Consider the following 26,479-nt stretch of genomic DNA (forward strand, 5'->3'; position numbering starts at 1 on the left):
GAACATCACATTTGTTTGTCACATAAAGTTTGATAGTGTAGACAGAGCTTTATACGACTAGCGACGTTTCAATTTTACAAGACGCGCGCGCCACGTAAAGTACGCAACTATTGAGTCATTGACGTCGTGGTGGTGCGCATGTTTATATGCTTCTGAGCGTGAAAAAAATGTCTTTTCGACTCGACAGTTGCGTAGCCGTACGGCACAAGAGTGCATGGAAGAACCTGGGGATCGAAGACTTTCTACCAATCCATAATATAAAAGAACCGACGATACTAGGTCAAATAATAACAAAATAATACACTATTCATAAACTATCACAACAGGATATTATATGGCCAGATAACTTGGTCCAGTTTTAACCGAAAGGTCAAGCAATAATATCGCATAGGTTACTTAACATTGCAGGGCAGGTTTGCTCTTTACAAAAACAATTGTCGAACTGTTTACGTTATCATTTGTGATGGCGCCCCAATGGTATACACTATTTGTCTTCAGTATCAATAAGAGTTTTGAATTTTTGAAAATTACGCTTAAAATAAAATCTGAAAGGCATAATAAAATGACAAACAGACAAAGCCTTACCGAATTACGGTAGTAGTAATTAAGGTAGTAGTAGTAGTAGGCACACGTCACATCTGGTATAAATACTGGTAGCCCTTGACTAATACATGAATATAAAAATTGTAGCATAATTATTCTTAATAATATTAATATTATCATATCAAGATTACATAGCTGTTTATTAAATTCATGTATGTAACGTAAAATGTAGACATTATTACAAATTGTTGTTTCATACAATATTTCACAATTAACATAAGATAATTCATTATACACTATTTTTACAGTATAAATATGCCGAACGAAAGCCCGGTCGTGAGCCCGGTCGTGAACCCGGTCGTGAGCCCGGTCGTGCTAAAACGGAAAAGCACGTCAAATGGCGTGTGATTTACTATAACTTATGTATTTGACGAGGTTCCAAAAGAAACAGTTTAAAACGCAATGTAAACACTACAACTCAGGAGCGCATACCTGCCACACAGCACATTCTTCTAAGCTCTATTTGTCACTCTTTTGATTTATTGGCTTTGAGACGGTAAATATAATCAGATGACGCGTTTATTGAACGATGAAACGAGGTTTGATCGATATAATCTTATTATGTGGATTAGTTAATTCAAAACTCAATCTGCATGATGTAACTCAGACTCAAAATGTACTATAAATACAATTATTGTTATGGATAATCATATCTTTTACATATAACATGTTTCTACATGTGTCAACGCTGTACTTAAGTAGCTTAAACATACCATGAACGATTGTCAGTCTCTAAAGCATGATTCCCCCAAGAGACGGAACGCAAGGACGTACGCGCAACGCAATCAAGTTAACCAACTTACGTTGCGTTACGTCCTATGCTTGTATGTAGAATGGAAGGAACCATTTTCCTAAGTTTAATCAGGGATAAACTAGTTCTATGGTTCAATTACGTAACATATCTTTGCTGAAACTAGGTTTAATTACGGCCTGTTGATGTATTTAAGGTTCTAGATTTATATGATAGCCTAATTAAAAAAAATGATGTATGCGCATGTGCGAACGAACCATAGGGAAATGAATTCCTTTATACAGTAATAAACTAATGCTTGGTTCCCACTAGAACGCAACGCAAGAACGACATTTATTTGACCAATCACACAAACGATGTATTATTCGAACTGTCGCTTGTCATTGGTCAACTCGCTTGCATGAGTCTACGTCCTTGCGTTGCGTCTATGTGGCAACCAAGTTAAAGCAATTTGACCAATCACGATGAATTATCTGAACTATCGCTTGTGATTGGTCAATCACTAGCGTTGCGCCTACGCCCTTGCATTGCGCCTACGCCCTTGCGTTGTGTGTCACAGGGAACTAAAATGAAAGTAAAGAGGAATGTGGTGGTTGAGCCTGATTGTGGTTGAGCTCAAACGTCTCTCCCTCTCCGTCGGGTCAAGTAGGGGACACATACATCGTCTTGGCATTTCCGACAAAGGTTTACGATCCAATGAACAAGGCCGGTAATATATTTTAATTGCTTGTTATGAATGGTAATTGATATGTTTTTATTCGTTTCGTGATTACATGCTTAATCGCAATTCTTCAATAGTTTAATTTTTCATTGCTGTCACTTCTCGAAAATCCCTTTTAAATTTTACATGGACCACCCACTCGTGATAGTTAGTATTGTTCGCAGTCATTTAGCGATACAAATATAAATTGAATTATAAATGCAGAGGTGCCCCTCCTTGAAGTAAAGAAGTGGCTAAACTAATCTTAAAATAACAACCAAAGTGTTATGTTATCAACTTCATTAGCGTGATTTAAGCAGATATCGCTGTTAATAATATAACACAAAGGCCTGTATAGAATTACTTATTGTTATTCATAGTTATGATACCGTGAAAACGGTAAATACCACCTTTATTATTAAATTGATGACTTGAAAAGGGTGTCATTTGAGTAATCGCAATGCTTGATAGTATTGAAGTACCATTTTAATCCTTCGCTCGTTTGTACGTCATCGGAGGTGGTGGGAAAGGGACGACTGAAGAAACGAGTTTAGTTTTGGGTCTCATGAGAAAACAAGACCATTCAGACAACTTTAGAAACCTATAGCATGGTTTTTCAATCAATGAATGGATTGAAAAAATTATGAGTCTTACGCAACGCAACGTCCAATGACAGTTTGGATATGTTTGCCTAAGATTGTTCTCTTTCATGCAACGGAAGAGACGTCATACGCGCAACGCTACAGTAATTGGTATTATTATTATTATTATTATAATTTGACCAATCACAGCACACAGTTTGATAGAAAGTTAATACAACTTAGCTGCACTTATTAATGGTATATTGATCAGATTTCGAATACTTATAAGCGTATATTATATGGATAATAGTGTTTGATATTATATCATGTTTATACCTTCACCTGTATAAGAGACGCTCCCTTTTGTATAATAAAGGTATTGGCAAAGTAATCCTATACCAACGCTATGTAAGATGCGGCTTAAGTATTACTAATATCAATACACTTTATAATGCAGCACATATTAACTGATTCTTATTATAATCAAATATTAGCTAGAGTAATCCTATACCAACAAGGACAAATAATACTACGGCATTCTATTTATTTTATTTTATCTTAGCAAAGTATTATAATAATAGCCATTGAGGAATTAGGCCACAGTCTCGAACAAACATTGTCTCTTAAACAATCGCATAGCATATAATATATATCTTTTAAAACAATAAACAATGTATTCTTTCTTTCCTGTCCATGTATTTAACCATGAAGAAACAAAGATTCTAGTATTACAATGGTGGACAATTCAGACTAGTAAGGAAATACTTGTTCCTCATACTTGAACTAGGCTATTGATACTGCGAGGACATTGTGTGAATAATGAGTGGTTTGAACTTAGTAATATTTCGGTTTAGGAGGGTTAAGGATCATAGATGGATTATAAGGAATTATATTATGTCTGATGATTCATCAATACAGTAAACAGTCTAGTTATTTTTAAGTCATTTCATATCTATTTTATGGTCAATAATAACAAAAAGTTCAGTCCTATATTATAATCTCGTTAGCGGCGCCGCCACGAAGTTGACAATATTACACATTTATTCACAATTAACAATTACATTTAATAGTATACTAAAAGAAGCGTGCTTGTCAGTTTTGTAACCATATAAATGCATTTAATGTACGGTACATACATGCCAGACAACATTCAATAAAAATGATGTACACAAAAAAACCCCAAAAAACAACATGGGTCGCCTATGGGGAAAAACAGTACCTAAATCGCGCAGGGTTTCGCAAAAACGCGTTTGTTGAGGAAACTTTACAAAACACATAGTTTTCTTGAAGAAATTGTCAAATTTCCTATCTTCACGCCCATGGATGCGCGCACGCGTGGAGGCGTGAACTAATCCGTACAGAGTTATAAGTGGAGAATCTACGCCCATGGATGCGCGCACGCGTGGAGGCGTGAACTAATCCGTACAGAGTTATAAGTGGAGAATCTACGCCCATGGATGCGCGCACGCACGCGTGGATGCGCGCACGCGTGGAGGCGTGAACTAATCCGTACAGAGTTATAAGTGGAGAATCTATTATTTACCCTTTCACTATATGCATGTTATTGTATTTGCTGTATGATCTGTTTGCCGAATAAATAGTGTTATTATTACAATATATTTAGTTTTCTGCTAATGTGTTTGGCAAGCAATTCGAAAGATCATCAAAGAAAAGAAAAAAAATAAATATTGATGTTGTGACTGAAATAAAATGGAACTCGAATAATTGATGGGAATTCTTGACAAACGTGTTTTTGTAAAGTAATTAACGAAATGATTGTAAAAAGTTTGTAAAATAACGGATTTATTCTAAAATAAATGTGTGCTTGTGTTTGTTTTATTGTTATGTTCACACGACTTCCTTAATTAATGCTTCAAATCACAAGAGGTTCAACACATGATATTCTGTTGACCGCAATACAAGGAAAACACATTAAAGTGTAACATGCTGAATAATCTAAACAAACAACATGAATATATTTATGATGATGAAATATGACATGTTCGAATTATTAAATTAATCATAAAGCTTGGTTACAACTTTGACGCAACGCAACAACGTAAGGACAATGCAAGTGAGTTGACCAATCACAAGCGACAATTTGGATGATCCATCGCGTCCTGCGATTGGTAAAATTACCTGCGTTGCGCGTATGTCATTGCGTCCAATCAGCGATAACGAAAACTATGATGCGTCCAAAGCCAGGAATTATGTTGATGAAATAATAAATGTTTTTTGAAAGTCACGGTTATGCATTTATACTTTCTCTTTCCCTTGTCCATACCAGTACCAATATACTATAATATTAGACATTTAGATATCGCGAAAGTGTTTTTCATTATTAGTCATTCTTGACGTTTATTTATTAGCGGTAAATGACCTGAAACAAATGCGGAACCTACCTGTAACTTATTAAAATAACATGACTGTTTTTAAGTAAACAACTTTACGACCTAAGTTCTTCAAAAGAACTAAGCGTCTAATAATTTTTTTTTATGAATTCCGTTATATTATTATTCAATGGAAAAACCCCGTACTCCACGATGACTGATTATCGACAACAATGGCTTTCACTATAAATAAGGACATGTTCATCAAATGATTCTAATGTACATAGGTATGGGGCGCAATAAGCAGCAAATGTGTGTTTGTTTTGCGCCCTATCGTGTACCCACAATCCTACTTTAAATTGAATTAAATTAAGGCAGCTTAAAAGTAAATTGCAATTTGTATAAAATAGTCAGGATTTATTAAAAATACGTTGAGTAATAAGGACATGTTCATTAAATGACTGATTCTAATGTACATAGTTATGGGGCGCTATCAGCAGCAAAAATGTGTTTATTTTGCGTCCCATCAGGTACCCACAATCATATGCAACAATGCTACTTTGAAATTGGATTAAGTTAATACAGCTTAAAATGTATTGCATCCCGTTGAAATGTGTATATTAATTTGTATAAAATATTCATGATTTATTAATCATCGATTAGGCTTGTTCGTTCATATTATAATTATATTTATCTGGATCACTTGCACTGACGTTGAAATAATGATAGCACTAATAACAAGGTGAATGTGGTATTGATAGACACTGTCGGCTCACAGCAGCCAACAACAAATTCTTCCGGGTCTGCGATTGATGGTAATGATGTTTTAGTGACGTAATTGGACGGGAGATGATTTGTGTAACGCGCAACGAAAACAATCTTGTGAGATGACGGAATTTTTTTATTAGTCTTGTTAAAACATAGGCCTAAACCTGAGTTGTACATGCATTTAAAAGCATCATAGTACTACCACAGTACTAGGAACTAGCTAATGGTGGAAGGTACATGGCTAATAAGTGATGAATTTACAAAAAACAACAATGGCATACGTTGATGAAATGATAGTATAACTATGAGATCATGCTGATAATAATAATGATAATTGAGACCAGATAATCATGAAAATGGTGTTAATGATGAAAATGAATAAACAAATACATTTCATTTAGAAAACAAAAGACTATGGTTGCCTTGACTACGATGATAATGGCGATGGTAACGTCACAAAATCAGATGAAGGTTGACGAGCGCATCTGCAATTATTTAGCGTATCACGTGTGTGCGAGTTCATCCATGTTTCATAATACGCGATCGAGGGATTACAATTTTAAATTAGATTCGACATTAATTTCAATTTAATTTCACCTAGCAGCTATAAATCAATCAACGTGTAACTTTATCTCAAAAAACTAAAATCATAAATCAGATTTGTATGAGTTTTTTGGTTACTATACACCACTGACCCAAAACGGTCAGTCGAACGGTCACCTCAGGGGTCTAACTCAGTTGTCAAACTTAATATAGCAAAGATACTGTTTCATATTAAAATTATTCAGTTGTATAAACTTTAATTTAATTTGTATGGAGTAAAGGAGAAGAAATAGCCATGTAATTACAATGAAATGATTACTTCTCAAGGGGTACCAAAGTGGGTTGGGTTACTGTGATGTTTGGCTATAGTGTTTTTTGAAACTAATGATAGTGGATGAACACCATTTAAAGCTCTGTCTACACTATCAAAGTTTATGTGATGTGCCCATACATAGGCATGATGATGTCATATCACTACCATATTTGGGTATATCACTACCATATTTGGGCACATCACACTATTTTGATAGTGTAGATAGAACTTAATTGAAATACTATTATTTCCTGCCAATGGCCTTTACATTATGCATGAATCGATAGAATTCTCTTATTACAGTACTACGGCTATCCAAGTATAAAAACACAATGTTCATTTAAATTAAAAACAGCCTAAGATTATGTAAAACCTACGATTTACGCAGTCATTGCCTGTGTCCTAAGGACTGCTGGTTCAAGGTCATTGGTTGGGTTGTTAACATAATTATTTGTAATAATAATAATTGAATGCACTAGCGCTTGTCATTCATAAATCATAATATCAACGAGCACATGCGCTAACATTTTAGTTATTTTTTTAATAATAAAATAATATAATATACGCTTCGTTAGACATAGCGCGTTCTATTACTTTGTGCCATTCACTTCTGTCGTGGGCCAGGTGTGTCTCAAGAAAACTTGTGTTGTTTACATTTTCCAAATCATCTTATTTCATTTTGATGGGTCTTCCATTCCAATGAGTATGTTTATACCAGTAATATTAAAAACACTAACGGCAGGCATTATGCTAACTTTACGAAAAAGCAGTCATATTTATCAAGTTCAGAATGGTTTTCACCTTTTTGTGCTTTTGACATTTTAAAATGTTATATTTTGTATCTGGCACAGCCCCGCCGTGTCGTCTTTCTATTCTAAAAATAACATTGTCTGTGTGCAAGGAATGATTGTATGTTGACTGCTAGGCGTCATGCGCCCGCAGTTGGAAACACGAATGATTGCATGTTGACTGCTAGGCGTCGTGCGCCCGCAGTTGGAAACACGAATGATTGCATGTTGACTGCTAGGCGTCGTGCGCCCGCAGCTGGAAACACGAATGATTGCATGTTGACTGCTAGGCGTCGTGCGCCCGCAGTTGGAAACACGAATGATTATCGCATGTTGACTGCTAGGCGTCGTGCGCCCGCAGTTGGAAACACGAATGATTGCATGTTGACTGCTAAGTGTCGTGCGCCCGCAGTTGGAAACACGAATGCTCACGTGAGATAAAAGCTTAAAAGCGCTCTCAACTTAATGCATGATTTATTGTGTTTTTCTCTTTCTCGTCATTTACAACAAGTTGTCAATTTATATACAGAATTCATCTTTGTCTGCTGTTAACACGTTGAATAAAACATGTGTAAAGGAATTAAAAATTAAGATTAAAGTCGATTTGTTTTCACTAATGGGATTCAGAAGCAGGACGTTACAGTTCGGACAAGTTTCTTATAAAATATGTATAATAGCTTGATGCTGCATTGTGTGTATCAACTATCAATGTTTATAAATTGATCGATTGAAAGATTCCGGTCTTTAACAGTTTTATTGAATCTCCATATCCATGGTTATATTTGTATCGTGTCTTATAATTATAAAATCTGCAAACTAAACGCTTTGAATTTATTTTACATAATCATATTACAACCGTCATACTAAAAGTATAAATCTATTAATACGTTTCTTCTCATCCATTTTACTTATACACTCATAATGGTTTAAAGCTTGGTTCCAAAAATAGTAAGAAACGCAAGGACGTAACAACGTACGCACATATAGTTTGTTTCCAAGGACGCAACGCAGAACGTAGCGCGCAACGCACATAGCTTGGTTTCCAAGAACGCAACGCAGAACGTAGCGCGCAACGCACATAACTTGGTTTCCAAGAACGCAACGCAAAACGTAGCGCAACGCACATAGCCTGGTTTCCAAGAACGTAACGTAAAACGTAGCGCAACGCACATAGCTTGGTTTTCAAAGAAACAACGCAGAACGTAGCGCAACGCACACAGCTTGGTTTCCAAGGAAGCAGCGCGGGACGCATCACAACTCAAACACTTTGGTTTCTAAGGTAAAGCTGGGCCAATCACTATTGCTCGTCCCATATCCTTCCATATACATTATATTTCACGTTCATACCCAAACATTGACTGAACTATTGTGCTACAGTCGGTATATTGTTGGAATTATTCAGAGGATCAACATTTATTAATCAAAATGTTTTTATCAGAACAGAAATACTGTGCAACCTTTGTGTGATATCGAGTATTGTAGCAATATGTATCTATTAATAGTGACTATGCCAGTAGGTATAGACAGAACGGTGTATGCGCACGGCCAATGCATCAGGATGAATTAATCGTTGTAGGCAAGTCACCGCACTCGACGAGAATCGAGATTCCGGAAGTTTGCCTTCATGGGTTTCAATGATTTTCACTCGTGGCTGTTCATTTAAAGAGTTGTACTCGCGGGGGAATGTTGTGTTTGCGAGGAGCGAGCGAAGGCTGTTATTGTTGGATCATAATAAATCCTTACACGAATGGGACAAGACTTTATATGGTGTGAAGCTGGTATCGGCAAACGACAACAACATGGATGTTATAATAATCTACCTTGCTGTTTTAATTTCTTTATTTTGTGATTTTATACACGGCATGCAGTTTATCGAGCAGCCAACAGGGGTGACAGTAGGTGAGGGAGAAAGTTTTATTTTACGTTGTGTAATCGGCGACAAAGGAACTGATAACATATTTTGGAAAACTATGGATTCATCTACAATTTTAAGTACAGATACTGTAATAGATCCTGATAATGAACTTTCTGCAGACAAACAAAGACGATATTCAATAGTGGGTAATCACTATGCAGGAGAATATAATTTAAAAATTGAGAATGCAACTCGCGAGGACGCGGGTCGCTACTCGTGTTTATATTTTACAAAATACATTCGTTATTCTCACGTTGCCAACGTAAGGATAATGTTGCCACCAAGCGAAGGCTATCCGAAATGTAGCGTCCACCCGCATGGAGCTGTAGCCGGTGATACTGTACGGTTAACATGTAGGTCGTCTGGTGGTGACCCACCAGCGTCTCTTGCATGGGTATACGGTAACTCAATATTAAAGATGTTATTGCCATCAAATCCAGATCCTGTGAATGAAGTGAGTTATACATTAAAAGATGATGATTTAAATAAGGTGTTTACGTGTGCGGCTACGACGCCAGCGATCCAGCAAGCTTTGAGTTGTAGCATTTTGCCTTATCGTAAGAAAATTTTCGTTTTCGTTCAACCTGTTTTCAACAATGTCATGGCAGGCGAGTATGCTAACTTTCAATGTAGTTCTCCTAAGAGATCTGGAACAATCCGCTGGGTTATCGGCTCCACACCGGTCGATCCGTCCGATTCCAAATATACCATTACAAGAAAAGGAAAACGACTTAAAATATTGAAAACTAATCGAAGGGAACATAATGATGCGGTAATTTCATGTCTTATTATGGATCGGTTTGGATTAGCAGGTAACGGTAGCGCAGTTTTAATGGTACACTCATGGGAAACTACAACACCGTTTGTAACTACCGAAGAATTAGCAACAGAAATAATGGAATCAGATGTCGGTGTTACAGAAAAGCCATCTGATACAGTGTTAACAAACATACCAACTAGTGTTGTGCCTTTAATTACTGAGAGATCATTTATACTTGACAAATCTGCCATTAGGCATGCTAAGAAAAACCCCAGCAGTACAGTGACGACACAAACTGTAACGAGAACACCATTAGTGCCCACAGTGACGAAAGCGACTGAGTCGATAGTGACGAAAGCACGATTAGAACCGACAACACGGGAGGTGTCGACAGCTCAGCGTTCGATTGATGTGCTTGAGCCGCACGCGATAAAAGACTTTAGGAATGCTCAGGGAGGAAACGAAAATAACAATAAGGGCACGAACATTACCACTCAATCAGTACAAACAATGACAACAAGCAAACAAATAGACTTAACAACTGAATCGGTTCAAAGCACTCAATTAATGAGCAAATCCACATTTGATACATTATCATCTGCCTCGAGCAATGTTCAGACAACAAGACTCATGTCGTCTGCAACTGTCTCCATGGAGATAAAAACAGACGCCGATACGCAAAGTACAATGAAAAACATTGTTCAAAATCTGAGCGATCGTGGAGATCTTTCTAATGATATTGTCACAAGGAGCACGCAGACTAACGACATGGTTTCTTTAATTTTAAACTCAAATGACATTTCCATAAACAATTATGTCACAAAAAATCATACAGAATTTGACAATAACAGTGTAAGTCAGCAAGCCAAAAGCAAAAATGGTGACGACTCTACTAATGAACTTTTTGGAAAATCAATGACCGTTTTAATCGGAGGTCTTGTGGGCCTCGTTACGACAATCATAATTGTTATTGTTTTAATAGTTGTATACACCACTAAACGTAGGAGAGATACAACTGAGATCAAGGCAGTATAATCGTTCTTCCACATCATTGTGCTTTGCTTTATACTAATTATCCACTATTTTTATATCCAAGATTTGCTGTATCAAAGCCGATTAAACTATTGCACGAACGCGGACATGGACTACTTATATATATTGCTTATATAATAATAGTGTAGGCCTACTTTGTATGGACTGTATAACAATGGCTAGTGCGCTGTATACACATTACTTATACAGAGCGGTGTACCTGGTTATGGAACGAATACTGATTATAATTCACCCCATCAAATGAAATCTGGTGGCGGTGTTGGTGCAATGTACTGTACCAATGAATCGCATTATATATTTAGCTAAGTGCACTATAACTTATACAGCTTAAGATAATAATAAATAATAATACCCGATTATGTATCGCATTAAATAAGCTAAGTGCACACTATACAGTTTATGCAGTAATACCCTATTATAAAAGAATCATTAAAATTGGAGTACTTTAATGGAACCACAGCAGCAATTTCATATTATTGTTATTGTTTACACGATATACTATTATTTTATTCAAAATTGATGATGTGATAAACACGATCGAAGGCACGAGTATTACTTGTATATTCTGTTAACGCAGCGCAAGGCCGTATAGCGCAACGTAAGTGATTTAACTGCCTTTTGTCATTGGTCAACTTGCGTTGACTACCGTATTGGTAATTACGGTACGTTGCGCCTCGTGGGAATCACGCTTAAGAAGGCGATTACGTAACATAATGCAAGCATATTATCTGGACATACCTGGAGCTTAGTGAAGCCTTGTTTTATTTATTTAAATCGCGTGTTAACTAATGAACACTACAAACTATAATATGCGCACCATGTAAAATCATATTTTAAATTAAATTAATTTAATTTGTTATGTTTACTTTAATGAATAAATTACAATATTTTAAATGAGATGAAGACTATATGCATCTTATACCACATTGAACCATTCATACTGTTCCATCACAGTGTGTTCACTTAACACAACACATTCACTAAACATTCGTTTTAACTTGAATAATTTCTGTCAATTTTAATTTGACCTGAAATAGGCCTACTTGCTAATCGTATAACAGATGGCTCCGAGCAATAAATTGTGGTAAATAATTCATAAAACTAATGATGTAATTTTTATTCAAACGATAAGCTGGGTATCAAAACTGAAATAGAAGAAGAGAGAAAAGCGCGCCATTTATCATATTCAGCAGACGACAGATGTTAAGACGATTAACAAGATAAATTCTATCAGTCCGTTTTGATCCATCTGTAGAAGATATTGAAAATATGTTCATCGCGATCTTTAGTTAAACTTTGAGAAATGATGTTATGGGATGATTTGAGATGTTTGATCCTTTAGAGAGTTGGGGTAGAAAGATAAATGATAGTAAAGAACCCTTTCGTGCATGAATGATACGCAATTACAATGTTCCGTAATGACAATTTTGTTTTTTCTTGAGGATTTTCTGCTTGAGGTTTTAACGTAATCAAAATAAGACTATTGTATAATCTTGTACACATTACACAGTAGACCCATAAATCCTTCGTTTAAGTTCGCCATTAAACTTGTTAGTTCATGCATGACGTACAACCACAATATCATGATGTAAATATATTTTTCATATTTGTAAATAAACGATCTATATTATAGATGATGAGGAGGCACAGATTGTTGATCAATAAACAGGATTAATTATGCAATTTCTACTCGCAATCAGAGTCATTGTGTATAATTTATTTATATCTATCAAATTTGGTTTCCATATGAACGCAACGCGTACGCACGGTAGTACGTACGCGCACGCGCACCGCAAAAAATTCGACCAATCACGACGCGATGGATCATCCTGTCGTTTGTGATTGGTCACTGGTGTTGTGCCTACGTCATTGCGTTGCGTCCAAGTGGGAACCAATCTTTAATGATAAATGTCGTAGTATTGCGATTTGTACTTTAGGCAAATACCTCAGATGTAAATGTAGCAAACACCTACGCGTACGAATATGTGTGATGAGTCAAAATTGTCCAAACTTACATTTCAATTTGCCCTCCAGACAATTTCTAAATATACCGTACAAATTCTTAACACAAGCAAATGTGCATATGAATTTCTTTACGCTGGGTAGTTTGTATAGTTACCTTATCTCGACGCACTCAAAATGATACTGTGTAGGCCCACAGTAGGGATACTGTGTTTATTATTTTCAAAACGATACTGTGTTTATTATTTTATAATTTCTATGTTAATTATTTTCTTCGGGAAGTGCACTCAATTACTTTTACATTTTGTGAAACACAAGATGAACCTCTTTGATGATGATAATGTTTACTTATATTTTATTTCCATATCCGGAATATTTCACCCTTGACCTTTCTCTCCATGGTGTTGTTAGTGTAACAAACTGTGTTAATGATAAAACAGCGCTTCCAGACAGAGGACATGTTTTTTAAAAATATAGACACCTGGATTCTATTAAAATATCTACAGGGGGCGTCCATTACTACTGCGAATGTACATAATTATCGATTATTAATCTGATCATATCAGTAAAAATAATATTATTTCCTGTCGCAGGAAGTAATTTGCATATTAAATCATTATTGGATTAATATATGAAATCTGTGAGTGGGCATGTCACGTGGTTCATTTTTATAACTGTTGCAATTTTGATGGGTTAATTCTTATGTCATGTGGATTATTTAAATATACTATCGTCATTTACAGGCTGAAAACAAAATAATTCGTAATAATAATCTAATAATAAATAATAATAATCTAGTCCGCACTAAAACAACAAGAAGCATATATAAATACAACGCCATGATTTATAGTGTTTGTGTGTTGACAAGAAATCGAGAATTAAAGAGATTTCCCACTTAGTGACGTCATCCATAATTCATTTTAGTGTTGTAGATTTTATATATTATTTTGCTAAAACTGTACGGTATATTATTTAGTGACGGGTAGAGTTTAATTTTAACGTTGTTGTTTGTGATTGGTTAACGTGCGCGTATAGATAGATACCGTGTTTGCTGCAGGTAGTTACGTTTACACTTTTTCCGTCTTCTACAGAACGTAAAACGGCGTGATTTTGTTAAATAATGAACAATATATTAATTTAACGGCGCCGTCTTCCATTCCGTGAAGATCAACACACGTTCGGGATCGTCGCTTCCATTCCGTGAAGATCAACACACGTTCGGGATCGTCGCTTCCATTCCGTGAAGATCAACACACGTTCGGGATCGTCGTAGTCGACGGTTGGCTTGGGAGACATAGATAGAGTGGGCCTACCGTATTCAATTAACTATAGTAATATTATACACATGATTTTATTTCAATTTTATAATGAATATCGCTTTCAACTGTTGTTGTGGAGTCGTCTTGTAAAACTGTACATAGTACTTCGATGAGAAAGTGATACCTGCAAGTGATATTCACCAGTTATACCAGCTGATCACTAAAGCTATCGATACATTATCGACGTATTGTAACATGACCGAATAAACTAGTTCTCACGCAAGTGACTTCAAGAAAGTTGAAACGCAAAATTGAAACAGGAAACGCGTTTCAGATGAAAAGAAATTTACAAAGGTAATTTTGTTCAATATTATTTTGGAGTAAACACATTGCTTCAATTACAAACTAAGTCGAGTGCGGATGCTCTTGTCAACAATAATGCTATCCTAATGGGTCATGTCAGGCTTCAACAGGCTTTCGAAAACATTATAAGCGACAGACAACAAAAATGGCGATGGCCTGTAAAATATTGAATTAAAGTTGCCGATATCTAAAGAAAAACATTTTTGAGAACCACTGACATTTTTAATTTGAAGGCTTTCGTCGGGTGATAGCTAAGCCATTGGTCTCGTGTGAACATACATTAATGTGAACGCAACTTGTTTTCAAACAACTTCACAACATTCCATTCACACTATCACAAACAACGAATTACTTGCTAGGTGAATGGAGTGTTGTGTGTCTAAATAATGTGTTAAGACCTGACTCGATTGTTCACTCTCGATAAGAGTTACTTGGTTTGATGGGCATAAGTTCTAAATGTGAGTAGACATGAAAGCTCTACGAAACGAATCAGGTTGTTCAGAATTTGGGGAAATGTTTAGGCAAAAAATGTTCTTACCTTCATTAGTAGCCGACCAGGTTGTCATAAAAACATGGAGAAGATGCCCTGAAAGATATTAAACAGAATATTTAAGTTTATGCTTTGCATTTCTCATTTTTATGCAATGATTGCCAAGTGGCATATTGTCGTTCCAGAGTGGTGGCAATCTGTTTTACACAAGACGCCCTACAAAGTCCTTAGTCTTTGAGAGTGGAGTTGGACATGTCTGACTGATCGGAACTGAACCCTATGGATCGATAGCCGAGCATCAAAATTACTAAGCGTTGTTGTTAGGAGAAGGGAGGGGGGGGGGGGGAAGAGTCTGAATAATGATCATATACGTTTAAAATGCTCATATTTCCAGCTGATATAGGCATACAAATTACAAATTTCAGGTAAATTTATTCGCTTTTTTAAGGATTATATCGGAATTGAACTCTGTAAACTAGGACGGATAGGCTGACCCTTAATTATAGGCCCTTGGCTATCAGGGGCATACTTTATTTATGACAAGTGGTTCAATAATTACAATAATACTGATTACACTAAAATTATGTATACTGGCCATCATATTTACTATCGTACGAATTACTATCTGCAATGATAAATTGTGCAGTTAAGTCCAACCACAGGGTTTCGCAATTAGCATAAATTAATTTGATTTATCGCAGTATATTTATCGTATACGTTTATCAAATTCCACGTAAGCACACGATGATATATATAATATATACTGTATATTATAAATTTCACGACTGACTTTTCCTAGAAAATTTACTCTAGTAAATTGTTATTTTATTTTACATATCCCTGATTAGATCTGACTACTGGGCACTATATCTATTAATGTGACCGGTTTACACTCTGTCCATACTAAAACCAATTCCCGTGTCCCCCAGACATGAGCCAATGACAGTGTAACGATTCTGCTTATAACCAGAGCACTGCGGGGACCGAGGTTTCGAGTTGTGCTAATCGTGTCAAAATGGCATGTTTCATAAAATACAACATAATGCTGAAAAGTCAACACAACTATTTTTGCAGGTGTGTTTTTAAAAGAACACATTGTATTGTTGATTTATCATGAAACAAAATCGTTTTGTATCAACGATTGTCTGATGTTTTGTATTGTGTTCTTATACGTAGTGTGATGTATTGAGTCGATTCTTAAATCTATGACGTAAACCCGACGCTTCTTCCTTGGTTAAAACAGCTGCCGCGTTTAGTAAACATATTGTCTTGTTTGAAACAAGGTTTTGGTGAAGGAATAGCTTACAAAAAACAGCTTTAGCCCTGGTGTAGTACTGTATAACATTTGAGGTGCGTATTGCAACAAGTGTACAATGTTTTTTAAAATTGTTAAACAGTTTTCTTTTCCCTCTAAGTAATAATTTAGATTTGTCCTTGTATAGGCCTACTGCTCTAATTAATGTACAGCGCTTTGGTATTTTGGAAAAGCGCTTTATAAATCTGTATTAGTATAAGTAGTATAAGGTGGACCCTCACCACTGACTTTCTAATTTTGGTAGATTATGTCATGATTTTTGGTATCTGCTGCTAAACGAAAATGAAACCAATGCTGACAAGACGAGGAAAACAACGATGATGATGATGATGATAATGACGAGGAAAGCAACGATGATGATGATGATGATGACGGTAATAATGTAATTGTATGCAGAATTATTGTTGCTCTCTGTTTGTATAATAATACGGTATTCCGTTTACTAGCAATTCAAAGACTGACTACAGTAGTACATAACTCAGTATATAATACTGAATGCATTTGATCATGCTTATGTTGGCAAAAGTACTAAATGATTAGATCAAATTAAAACCCTTCTTGCTATATTACTATAAGTTCTAGTTCGCTTGTTGATGGATATTATTATATAACTATCTCCGTAGTAAATTTATCTAGCCCTGTCCTTGCATCGTTGATTGAGCTTTAATAAAATGATTATACAACTTGCTAATTGCCTTAAGGTCATCCACAAGGAAAGGGTTTAATGAATCATAATTAAAGCTGTAGAAAACCGTATGATGTATTGCCAATCTTAACAACTGATTCTAATAAAGAATTGATACAGTATGAACTACTATAAAAATAACAAATTTACGATCGGTTTATAATTAATAAGATATTAAAGATTTGCACTGTGCTCATAGTGTTTGTAGTTGTCATCAAGGGGCAGGCTTACGTCTACGCCACGTTGTAACACCGGCCCACTTGGACGCAACGCAATGAATGACGTAGTAATTTGACCAATCACGACGCGATAGACCATGCGTTTCGTTTAGGTCGCTACGTCACGTCCAAGTGGCAGCCATGCTTTTAAAACGCAATCTTCGATGATACGCGCATTACACACGTCGCGTTTCCACCTTCGTAGTGTTACTGACGGATTATGCGTTTAAGGTGATAATTTCAAAACATTGTGGACGTAGAGAAAACGCAAACAAGGACCTACATTGCTTTATAATGAGAAAACGTATTCCCTTTTACATCATTGTAAAGAATGAACAGACAGGGACCTACATTTGCTTTATAAAAGTAGGTCTAACATTTATGTTTAATCAATCTTTTTAAAAAACACAAAGATATTACAATGTAAAGTTAAGTATGTGTTTAGCAGTGATCAGACTTGTAAAGTAGGGCACAAGACCCCTGTATAGTGTGCTGCTGTTACTAACAATTATATAGCCAGGTAAATGTAATATTATGTGTTGAAACAGCGGGTGGGGGTGGGGTGTTGGCCGGCCTGGTGTGTGTTGGCGCTTCAAACATTCTCTACTATACCAAACACCACCCCTTCCCCTCTCCTTCTGTGAGGTGAGGATAGTTAGTGAGGAGAGGCAGCCAGAAAGAAAAAGTTGTCCTGTATAAACAAACAATAAGTAGGCCTAATGTATGGATAATCGAGGTTTCTAAATCGCGAAGTTGATCCTGAGCTGAAGGGACCCCCTTAGTACTTCGGCACTTTATTAATAAGATCTAGCCCTATAGTAAGCGTTTACAATTGTGATATTATTTCAATTTCTCTTACACACCAAGAACCAAAACAAATGATTATACATTTTTTAATTAAAAAAATATAATTCCCAGTGTTTACCAGATTTTATAGAATCTTTTACAGCCATCAATAATGCACGTGAGATGACACTCGTTTATTATCCACGTACGACTTGATAAATGTAGTGACTTGTTTCACTCTTATGTACCACTACTCGGGCCCTACTATTAAACACTCGTAAAAAAACGTAATAACATTTTAATGTGCCCCGCCATCTGTTCATAAATTAATATGTTATAGTGAGTTATTAATGTGAGTACAATTGAGTTCTAATTCAAGATATTCAAGAAATTGTATTGGTCAACCTAATCACCTAATTATGCGAATATAATGATAATCACATGATGAAAATAAACAATGTTTATAATAGCATGTTAATAAAACAGTAGATTGAGTTTGTAATTTACACATTAAAAACACGTCATTAACGACATACAACATGATAAACACACATAATACGGGATAATAATGTAAGTGAGTAAGTAATGTTTACCGTTACGCATCTTATAGTGTGACTCATGTGTTATGGATAAGTTCATAATCTGAGAGAAGTTTCCCTTTTGTGCGTACGCTTTGATGTCTGCGCAGTCGAATGAGTCACGTGACTAAACAATAATTCCGAAAATCCTATTTTATTGACGTTTTTACGCTAAAAGAAAATGCAACATAATGCATACAACATTTAAATGACGATTAAATGTTAATTTTAAGATGTCGTGTTTTCTTCATGTATATACAAAACAGTTTCAAATAAAATAGACTTATTCCAAATTATTCGTAGAAAGCAGTTTTATCGTTTATGTTCCACAGTAAAATATGGTATCATTATAGTTACTGAAAATTCGCATTGTAGACAGAGATTATATCTTGTTATATCTGACCATCAATATAAAATAACGAACTATAGCCTAATGTTATCTTTAAAAACATGAATAGTATCAGTACTAGTACCGAGCAACCGACCGACCGACTAACCAACCGACCGACTAACCAATCGACCGACATTGCACGCGACTAAAAACATTAATAGTATCAGTAGTCCTACTAGTTCACTGGCTCACTTTTTATAAAGTTCATTAGACATCGACAACATTATAAACACACATCTGCTGTGCACACGAAACTTGTATTTAAATAAATTAAAACATTGCACGCTATCTATGTTGATAATATTAACAGCGCATGCACATTTCTATCATAAAAACGTAAGCCGCAGTGAAATGAACAAGCTTATACCATTCAACATTAAAACATTAATCGATATACATAATGACGTAATCTTGAACTATAACCTAATTACTTTAAACAGATCCTGCATTGCTAAATCTACTAGGCTAATCAAATTCCGCAAATCATCGTTTAAAGCGTTTGCATTTATTTATAGATATTTTAACACACAAAACATGAACTTAATAAATATAACTTGAATATAACATCAAGGCATTTTGGTCAATAACCCGACAGCGAGTGATTTCGATAGATTTATCCTATCTCACAACATAATAATAGTTTAAACTAATTTTTACACCATGCGATATATATTCACCTTGCACAAAAGCAGGTCATTTTTAATTACATGTGTTTTTTTGGTGTTAATTTTAAGGTTCGTAGACCAACCGTATAGAGCACATGTGTTAAAGTCACTCTGCTCCACAGATAGACTTCCGTCATCGAAGAGGAAAAGGAAACAGTAATTTTGACCAAGTAGGTTACTTTAAAACCTGTAAGTGGTTTGGTAATTAAATGTCTGAAGAAAAAAGTCAAAAAACCGCAATTTAAGTTGGTTCAAACACGACACAAGTTGGGTATTCTTTACCTAAAAGGAGCATATTGAGATGTGAAATGTGCAAAAAGTCACATTGGTGCAAACAACAACATTTTGTGCATGCAAATATTTTGCACATTTCCTGGCTCAACTGTAACAGAGCCTCTCAAAGGCCCCGTTTCTGCTGCCAAAAATATACCGTATATATACGGTATATTTTATATACGGTATATTTTTTGGCAGCAGAAATGGGTCTCATAAAAAATATACCGTATATATATATATACGGTATATATACCGCATAAATATCCCCATCGTTTGTGGATATTATACGGTATATTCCAAAATATATTTAGGAGGACTCGGATTTATGGCTTACAGTTACTGCAGTAGGCCTAACACTGAAACGGCCAAGTTCTTATCTATGGAATTGAATTCAGGGGCCTACAAACTTTTATTTTTCATACTAAATAATTATTTCTCTGCGTACACGAATTCTCAAAAACAATACGAACAAAAATATTCTTTATTTACTTATCTGTATTTCACCCGTTCTCTTTGTCATTCTTCAATAAACAACTTTTTAGCCTTTGATTGCTTTAAATTTCTATGTCTAGTCTTAATGCAAAACATCATCATGATAAACCACGCGGAATAATCATGTGTATTAAATTATATTGAATATTTGTAACGATAATGTTAATTGAAAATATTTATCTTTCAACACGTTTCAACCTTCTAAATTATACAATTTCATATCAATGTCAAATGTTTGCCCACTGACAGCTGCTGTCGTCAAACCATGTCAGCAATAAAACCTTCAAGATGTATTGTCCCCAAAAACATGAAAAATGAAGATGAATTAAATCAGACTTTGGATAGGTTATTTTAAAGTTTTAATAAAGTTAATCACTTTCGTATAAAACAAAAATAAATGGTTAAATTTACCAAAATAGACATTGGCTGGAAGCCAACTATTCTTTCAGTTTCTTCAGGTAAATACATTTTGTATCAAACATTTTTTAGTCAAAATGGATAACTATTATGTGACATTAACATGGAATATTAACAACAAATATTTGCTAAGAATTCTTTTTTTAGGAGGAATACATCTGTAAGTTAGTCTAAGAATGTTGTTTGTGTTGTTTTTAAAAATGCTATGATTTTAAATTTTATATTTTAAGGTTGCACCGAGAAAGGGTTCGCAATTCTGAAATTTCTTTCTCGCTTTTTTATTTATCGTTTTGACTTAGCATTTTGCTTATAACATTTTTATTTGAATCTCCATTATTGAGATCCAGTCATGACTTATGCCCCGCCCACATTGTCATTATCAATAATTTGCCTTTTGATTTATATATTTCAAGGTTTATAGGTTTTACATATTGATTTTCAACAGTTTTCAATATTTTTAATAATATATCAACCAATTTTTCATATTCGCATCATCATCATCTTCTAATACTGTACATAACCTCATTTGAGAATGTAACTAATAAATTCGCACTGCGCACATGTCTATATAAAATATATTGCTACTGCGCATAGGAGGTATAATCATAGCAAGGACTGTGAAACAAGGCGCAGTATATTACGTGGGACTGTGATCCCAAAGCACAAATACAACAGACATTAAGGTACCTATAGTATGGCACGTACAAGTACTCTAGGAACTAAAAATAGAAATTGATTACCAGTCTGTAAATTGAATAATTAATTTTAAATTTAACTGACCAAATCCAAGACCACTTCCTTATCAACTTCAAAGCAACTGTTCTTAAATTGTGAGTTTAAAAGGCGAAACACTTTGAGCAGGATAGGTTAATGACACATATGGTAGGCCCTTGGTTGGATTAGTACAAGTCCCCAGCGCCTCATACTAACGTCATCATTAATATCGTGTCTGTGATACTCAACCAAGCTTTTCTATTTCTTTTTAAAACGTGATTCGATTGTGAGAAATTGTTTCGCATTTTTCGAATTGAGTTGATAATTAACAATGATACAGTCCTTTTAAGTGTCCACTTTGTGTCATTTAAAACAGGGACATCTGATACAGGTCAACGCCCCTTGGCATGGACATAACGATGTAAATTTACTACAAAATAGAATAGTATTGATTGTTCATATAATCCATTTTACCTTTAGACAGATATTTATTTCTCTAATGCATTAAAAAAAAATGTCAATATCATTATCTTTCATTTTATTTCGAGAGAACAGAATATTCATTAAATCAACTCAATAGTTTGTAATATTATATTTCAAACAATGTTTACAGGATTTTAACATTTTAAATTGTTACGTTTGCTTGCAATATTGTATTTATATATACGTGCATTTGATACTGTATTTAAAAAAAGTATCTATATTATAACGTAATAAGAGTACTTGCTGTTTATATTATATAATATTTACATTATTGACTTGTTTATTAACTGAAGGAGTTGGAAGTATATACTAACTTGTGTAAACTTTCTTTTTGTTTCGTCTGCCGATTAATGTCGTTATTCATTTAACAATACATTTTATTTTTCAATGTTAACTTTTCTGGTAATGATAAAATATTATTGCTTAAAAAAAGTTATTTATTTTCCAAGTACAATAACAAGTAAGACAAGGTCATTCGTAGGTCAAGTTATTTAAAAAAAAAGAAATAATTTTGAGTGCGATTATCGCATTAGTTCCAATATACTGCGTCTGTCATAACTAAACTTGAGTCACAAATCCTTTATTTGGATTATGCCATATTGTATGTATTGTGGGTATGCTTGGAATCATATTAAAGTATGGGAGGCTAATCAGTGTATGGAACGCTTAGAGTGCATATTAATACACGTCGAGCAGATTAATGAATGATGCCATTACTAATATCATACTATACCTTTGATTGGTTTGTATGTCATTATATGAATTATTCCTTGAAATAGATTGGATGTCACTTAAATGTATATGGAACGCTTAAAAGACCAAAGTACCAACGTAGACAACGATACGATGAATAATTATCAGTATCGAAGCTTATTAGGCATATCATTAGGTTCTCCGATGAAGGTGCACTGATGGTCCTTTAGATTGGGGACTTTTGCCATATGCGCGGGCCTGGGTACACGTATAAGAATAGGCCTAAACAACATGGGAAAGAGCAATTCACGTTACGTTCATGTCATCATCATTGCTAAATATTTGAGATAATATAAGTTCATGATGTGAACACTATCCACGAGAGTGAAATAATTGATGAGATAAACTAGGTTTACATAAAAATGTTCTGACAGAAATCGATAATATTTGCTTCTTGCTGATAATGGGTTTAATTACAAATCTCTTTAGGATATTGAATGTAGCCTTTAGGTTGATTTCAAGTTTAATGTATACATATTAAAAGTATAATTAATTTAAAAGTCCAATATTTTCTAATTATAATTAAACATCGACATATACATTATATTTTCTCATTAACGTTATTTGAGTTATCAATTTTTTTTATTATTTATAAAAGACGAAATAAATGAACCGAAATGTCCCTGTTCAGACGTACGGAGATATGCTTTCGTATCGTACGCCGCGGCGTACAACTGAACAAGGAAAAGATTATCATTCGTTCGTACGAAAGCTGAAATACGATACGAAAGCATTGCTACAATAATCAGTGTAAAATGATGTTACTGTCTGTAAGACAGACCTTAGAATTAATAAACCAAATGTAATATAAATATATTAAATTAATAATAGTTAAGTTGAATTAAATACAAGTTATTTTGTGGATAATGTTTATTCCTTTTGGAGGAACGTTTCACCGACGTTGATTAATGTATAGTAGAAATTGAAAGTTGCATAATATATTGCATAACAACTGCACCGTATTTCTGGGAAAGATAAAAAAATAATTGAAATATATTTACTCAACCCCACAGTTGATCGAAAAACACAAGTCGTTGTACGATAGTCGTAAGCCCGTTGAATTGATTTTAATGGATTTTGTATAAGCGAGTCTCAGGCGACGAATGAATCAATTTATTTCTGATCTTCTTGTATCAAATGTTGTAATGATGTAATCCTGGCAAAGAGTTACGAGGAACACTAATCCATCAGGATTATTTCTCATTTCAATAAACGAAATTGCATAAATTAATGATATTGACTTAGTAAATCAGTAAATGTAAATACGACACTTAAGATTGTTTGTGAAATAATAAGCGACAGTTCAAATGACTCGTCGCTTGTGATTGGTCAAATTACAAATTTAAAAAAAATTTCCGTAACCTTGATATAATTCTAAAATGATTAAAGTGAACTGTGTTCATTGTTCTATTTTATTTTGTGTACATTTTAAAAATTGCATGGAATATAAAACGAGCAGATATTACAAAATTAAAAATAAATATTGACATTTAAATGAATTGGAATTCGAAAAGTGACTCACAAATTACATAAAACCTTTACGAATTTGAAAAACACGACTGAAATAAAAAACAGTTTATAGAAACTATATGGTGAACTATGACTTATGAAACATTCATCAGCGGTAGGTCTACAAACTATATGGTGTAGACTTAAACTATGACTTATTAGGCTATTATGAAACATTCATCAGCGGTAGGTCTACAAACTATATGGTGTAGACTTAAACTATGACTTATTAGGCTATTATGAAACATTCATCAGCGGTAGGTCTACAAACCAGGGCATTGTGTTGTTACTAATTATAACCAACTCATCATAATAAAAAAAACTGGAAACTAATAATCGACAAAAGTTTCTAATAATGCGGAAATCTTTCAAAGTATTAATGACAGCATGTCTTTGTTTTGCCTGTACTTTAATGACTTTGCATTAGACATGCAAATGCTTCTTTCATCACATTTTAAACCCGGTAGTGTCATATTCCATATGGGTGAGTCAACGACCACACGGCAGTGTTACATCATTACGTTTTTTCTGATTTTTAAATTTCAACCGAAATAAAACCATAATTCTAGCAAAAAAATAAATAAAACTAGATCCATGCGAGGACCAAGGTTCATATTGGTGTGAAATTCAATTAATACGGTTTTTGTCAACGACCACACTGTGTTACATTATTGCGTTTATCTGATTTCAAATTTTAACCGTGATAAAACTATATAGCAAAAAATAAATAAAACTAGCAGGGACCAAGGTTCATATTGGTGTGAAATGTAATGAATATGGTTTTGTGTTTATCTGCATTGGTGAGCGGGTTTGGCGAATTTAGAAGATCAAGCGAGATAGGGATTATTGAGTAAGGGCTGACTGTACTTTCCCCAAGTCTGCAGTAATACTTCGAGGCTTTTCGGTGTTTGTCTGTATACAAACTCAAATATTACCCGTCTTTCAACTAATAGGCCTACTAAGTCAAAACTCCGTCTAGATCCCGGCGGAATCTGGACTGTACTTGGCAAATTCAAATCTTTAAAATGTTACAATTTTAAATCAAGCATTATGAGACGCCGCGATACGCCAAATGACGAAAAACGGCGCGCAAACATTGACAGTAACATAAAACATCACGCAGTCGCATTGATAAAAAAATACGACTTACACAAACATTTTTCAATAAGGCGATTAGTTGACAATAATACCATAATTAAGTTAATAAACTGATATAGCTACAAGCATTTGAATGTAATGTATCGTACGTCCTACGGCTACCAACAGATTGACATAGGCAGACTTAATTGCATTTGTATAATTACATTTATTTAACCTCTCAGTCAACGACTCTATCTAACAGTTCTGATGGGATTATTCATTTTTATCTCCAGAGATGAACAGAGATTATTTGGATACTTTTTAGACACAAATAAATGCCATGCCTATAGCGTGAAATTACGACATAAGCCTATGTTAGATGTAATAATAATTCTAATAAAAACACCCACATTACATGCGTTTTTCGTATGGTGGTACTGGGGGAGAAAGAAACGAGTCACTAATCTTAACTTTGCAGTCCTTGATTACGGTCCCACTTGGACGCAACGCAATGACGTAGGCGCAATGCAAGTTAGTTGATCAATCACAAATGATATAGGATGATCGGTCACTCGTCTTGATTGGTCAAATTACTCGCGGTGGGTTTCGTCATTGCGTTTTGTCGAATTTGGAACTAAGTTTGGACCCATCATGATTATCAACATTATATTAAATGATAATCAAGTTAGTATCCTCGTTATCACCGACATTCATCATGTTGTTGATACTTTTAAAAAATTATTAAAAACACATTTATTCATTAAGGCATATGGAAATCATGAGGTTTCTTAAAGTTCTAGAATTGTATAGTATACTTTTTCCTGACCAGCATTATCTTTGGGGTGCCTCTGTCTTGGTTGTTGTCTCTGAGCACCCGGTCGTCTGTGGCAAGCCAAATGTGTATCCTGTTCCTTTGTTTGGTCACCTAGGTAGCTAGG

The 26,479-nt window shown here is 34.7% G+C and overlaps 1 protein-coding gene and 1 long non-coding RNA gene across 2 annotated transcripts in view; one reads left to right on the forward strand and one right to left on the reverse strand.

Moving 5' to 3' along the window:
- Positions 1 to 256: 256 nt before the first annotated feature.
- Positions 257 to 26,479, reverse strand: part of LOC140054474 (uncharacterized) — a 29,471-nt gene continuing 3,248 nt past the window's right edge. Inside the window, exons 2-3 of the long non-coding RNA XR_011846523.1 lie at positions 15,228 to 15,275; positions 257 to 664 (exon numbers count right to left, since the gene is read on the reverse strand). This is a non-coding gene — a long non-coding RNA (uncharacterized lncRNA). The remainder of the gene's footprint in view (positions 665 to 15,227; positions 15,276 to 26,479) is intronic.
- On the forward strand, positions 8,980 to 12,801 carry LOC140054470 (uncharacterized). Its single transcript, XM_072099473.1, has one exon. The coding sequence runs from the start codon at positions 9,012 to 9,014 to the stop codon at positions 11,085 to 11,087; it is 2,076 nt and encodes a 691-aa protein (XP_071955574.1). The 5' UTR covers positions 8,980 to 9,011; the 3' UTR covers positions 11,088 to 12,801.

This window comes from Antedon mediterranea, chromosome 7 (genome assembly GCF_964355755.1).
Source record: "Antedon mediterranea chromosome 7, ecAntMedi1.1, whole genome shotgun sequence".
NCBI classification, from domain to species: Eukaryota; Metazoa; Echinodermata; class Crinoidea; order Comatulida; family Antedonidae; genus Antedon; species Antedon mediterranea.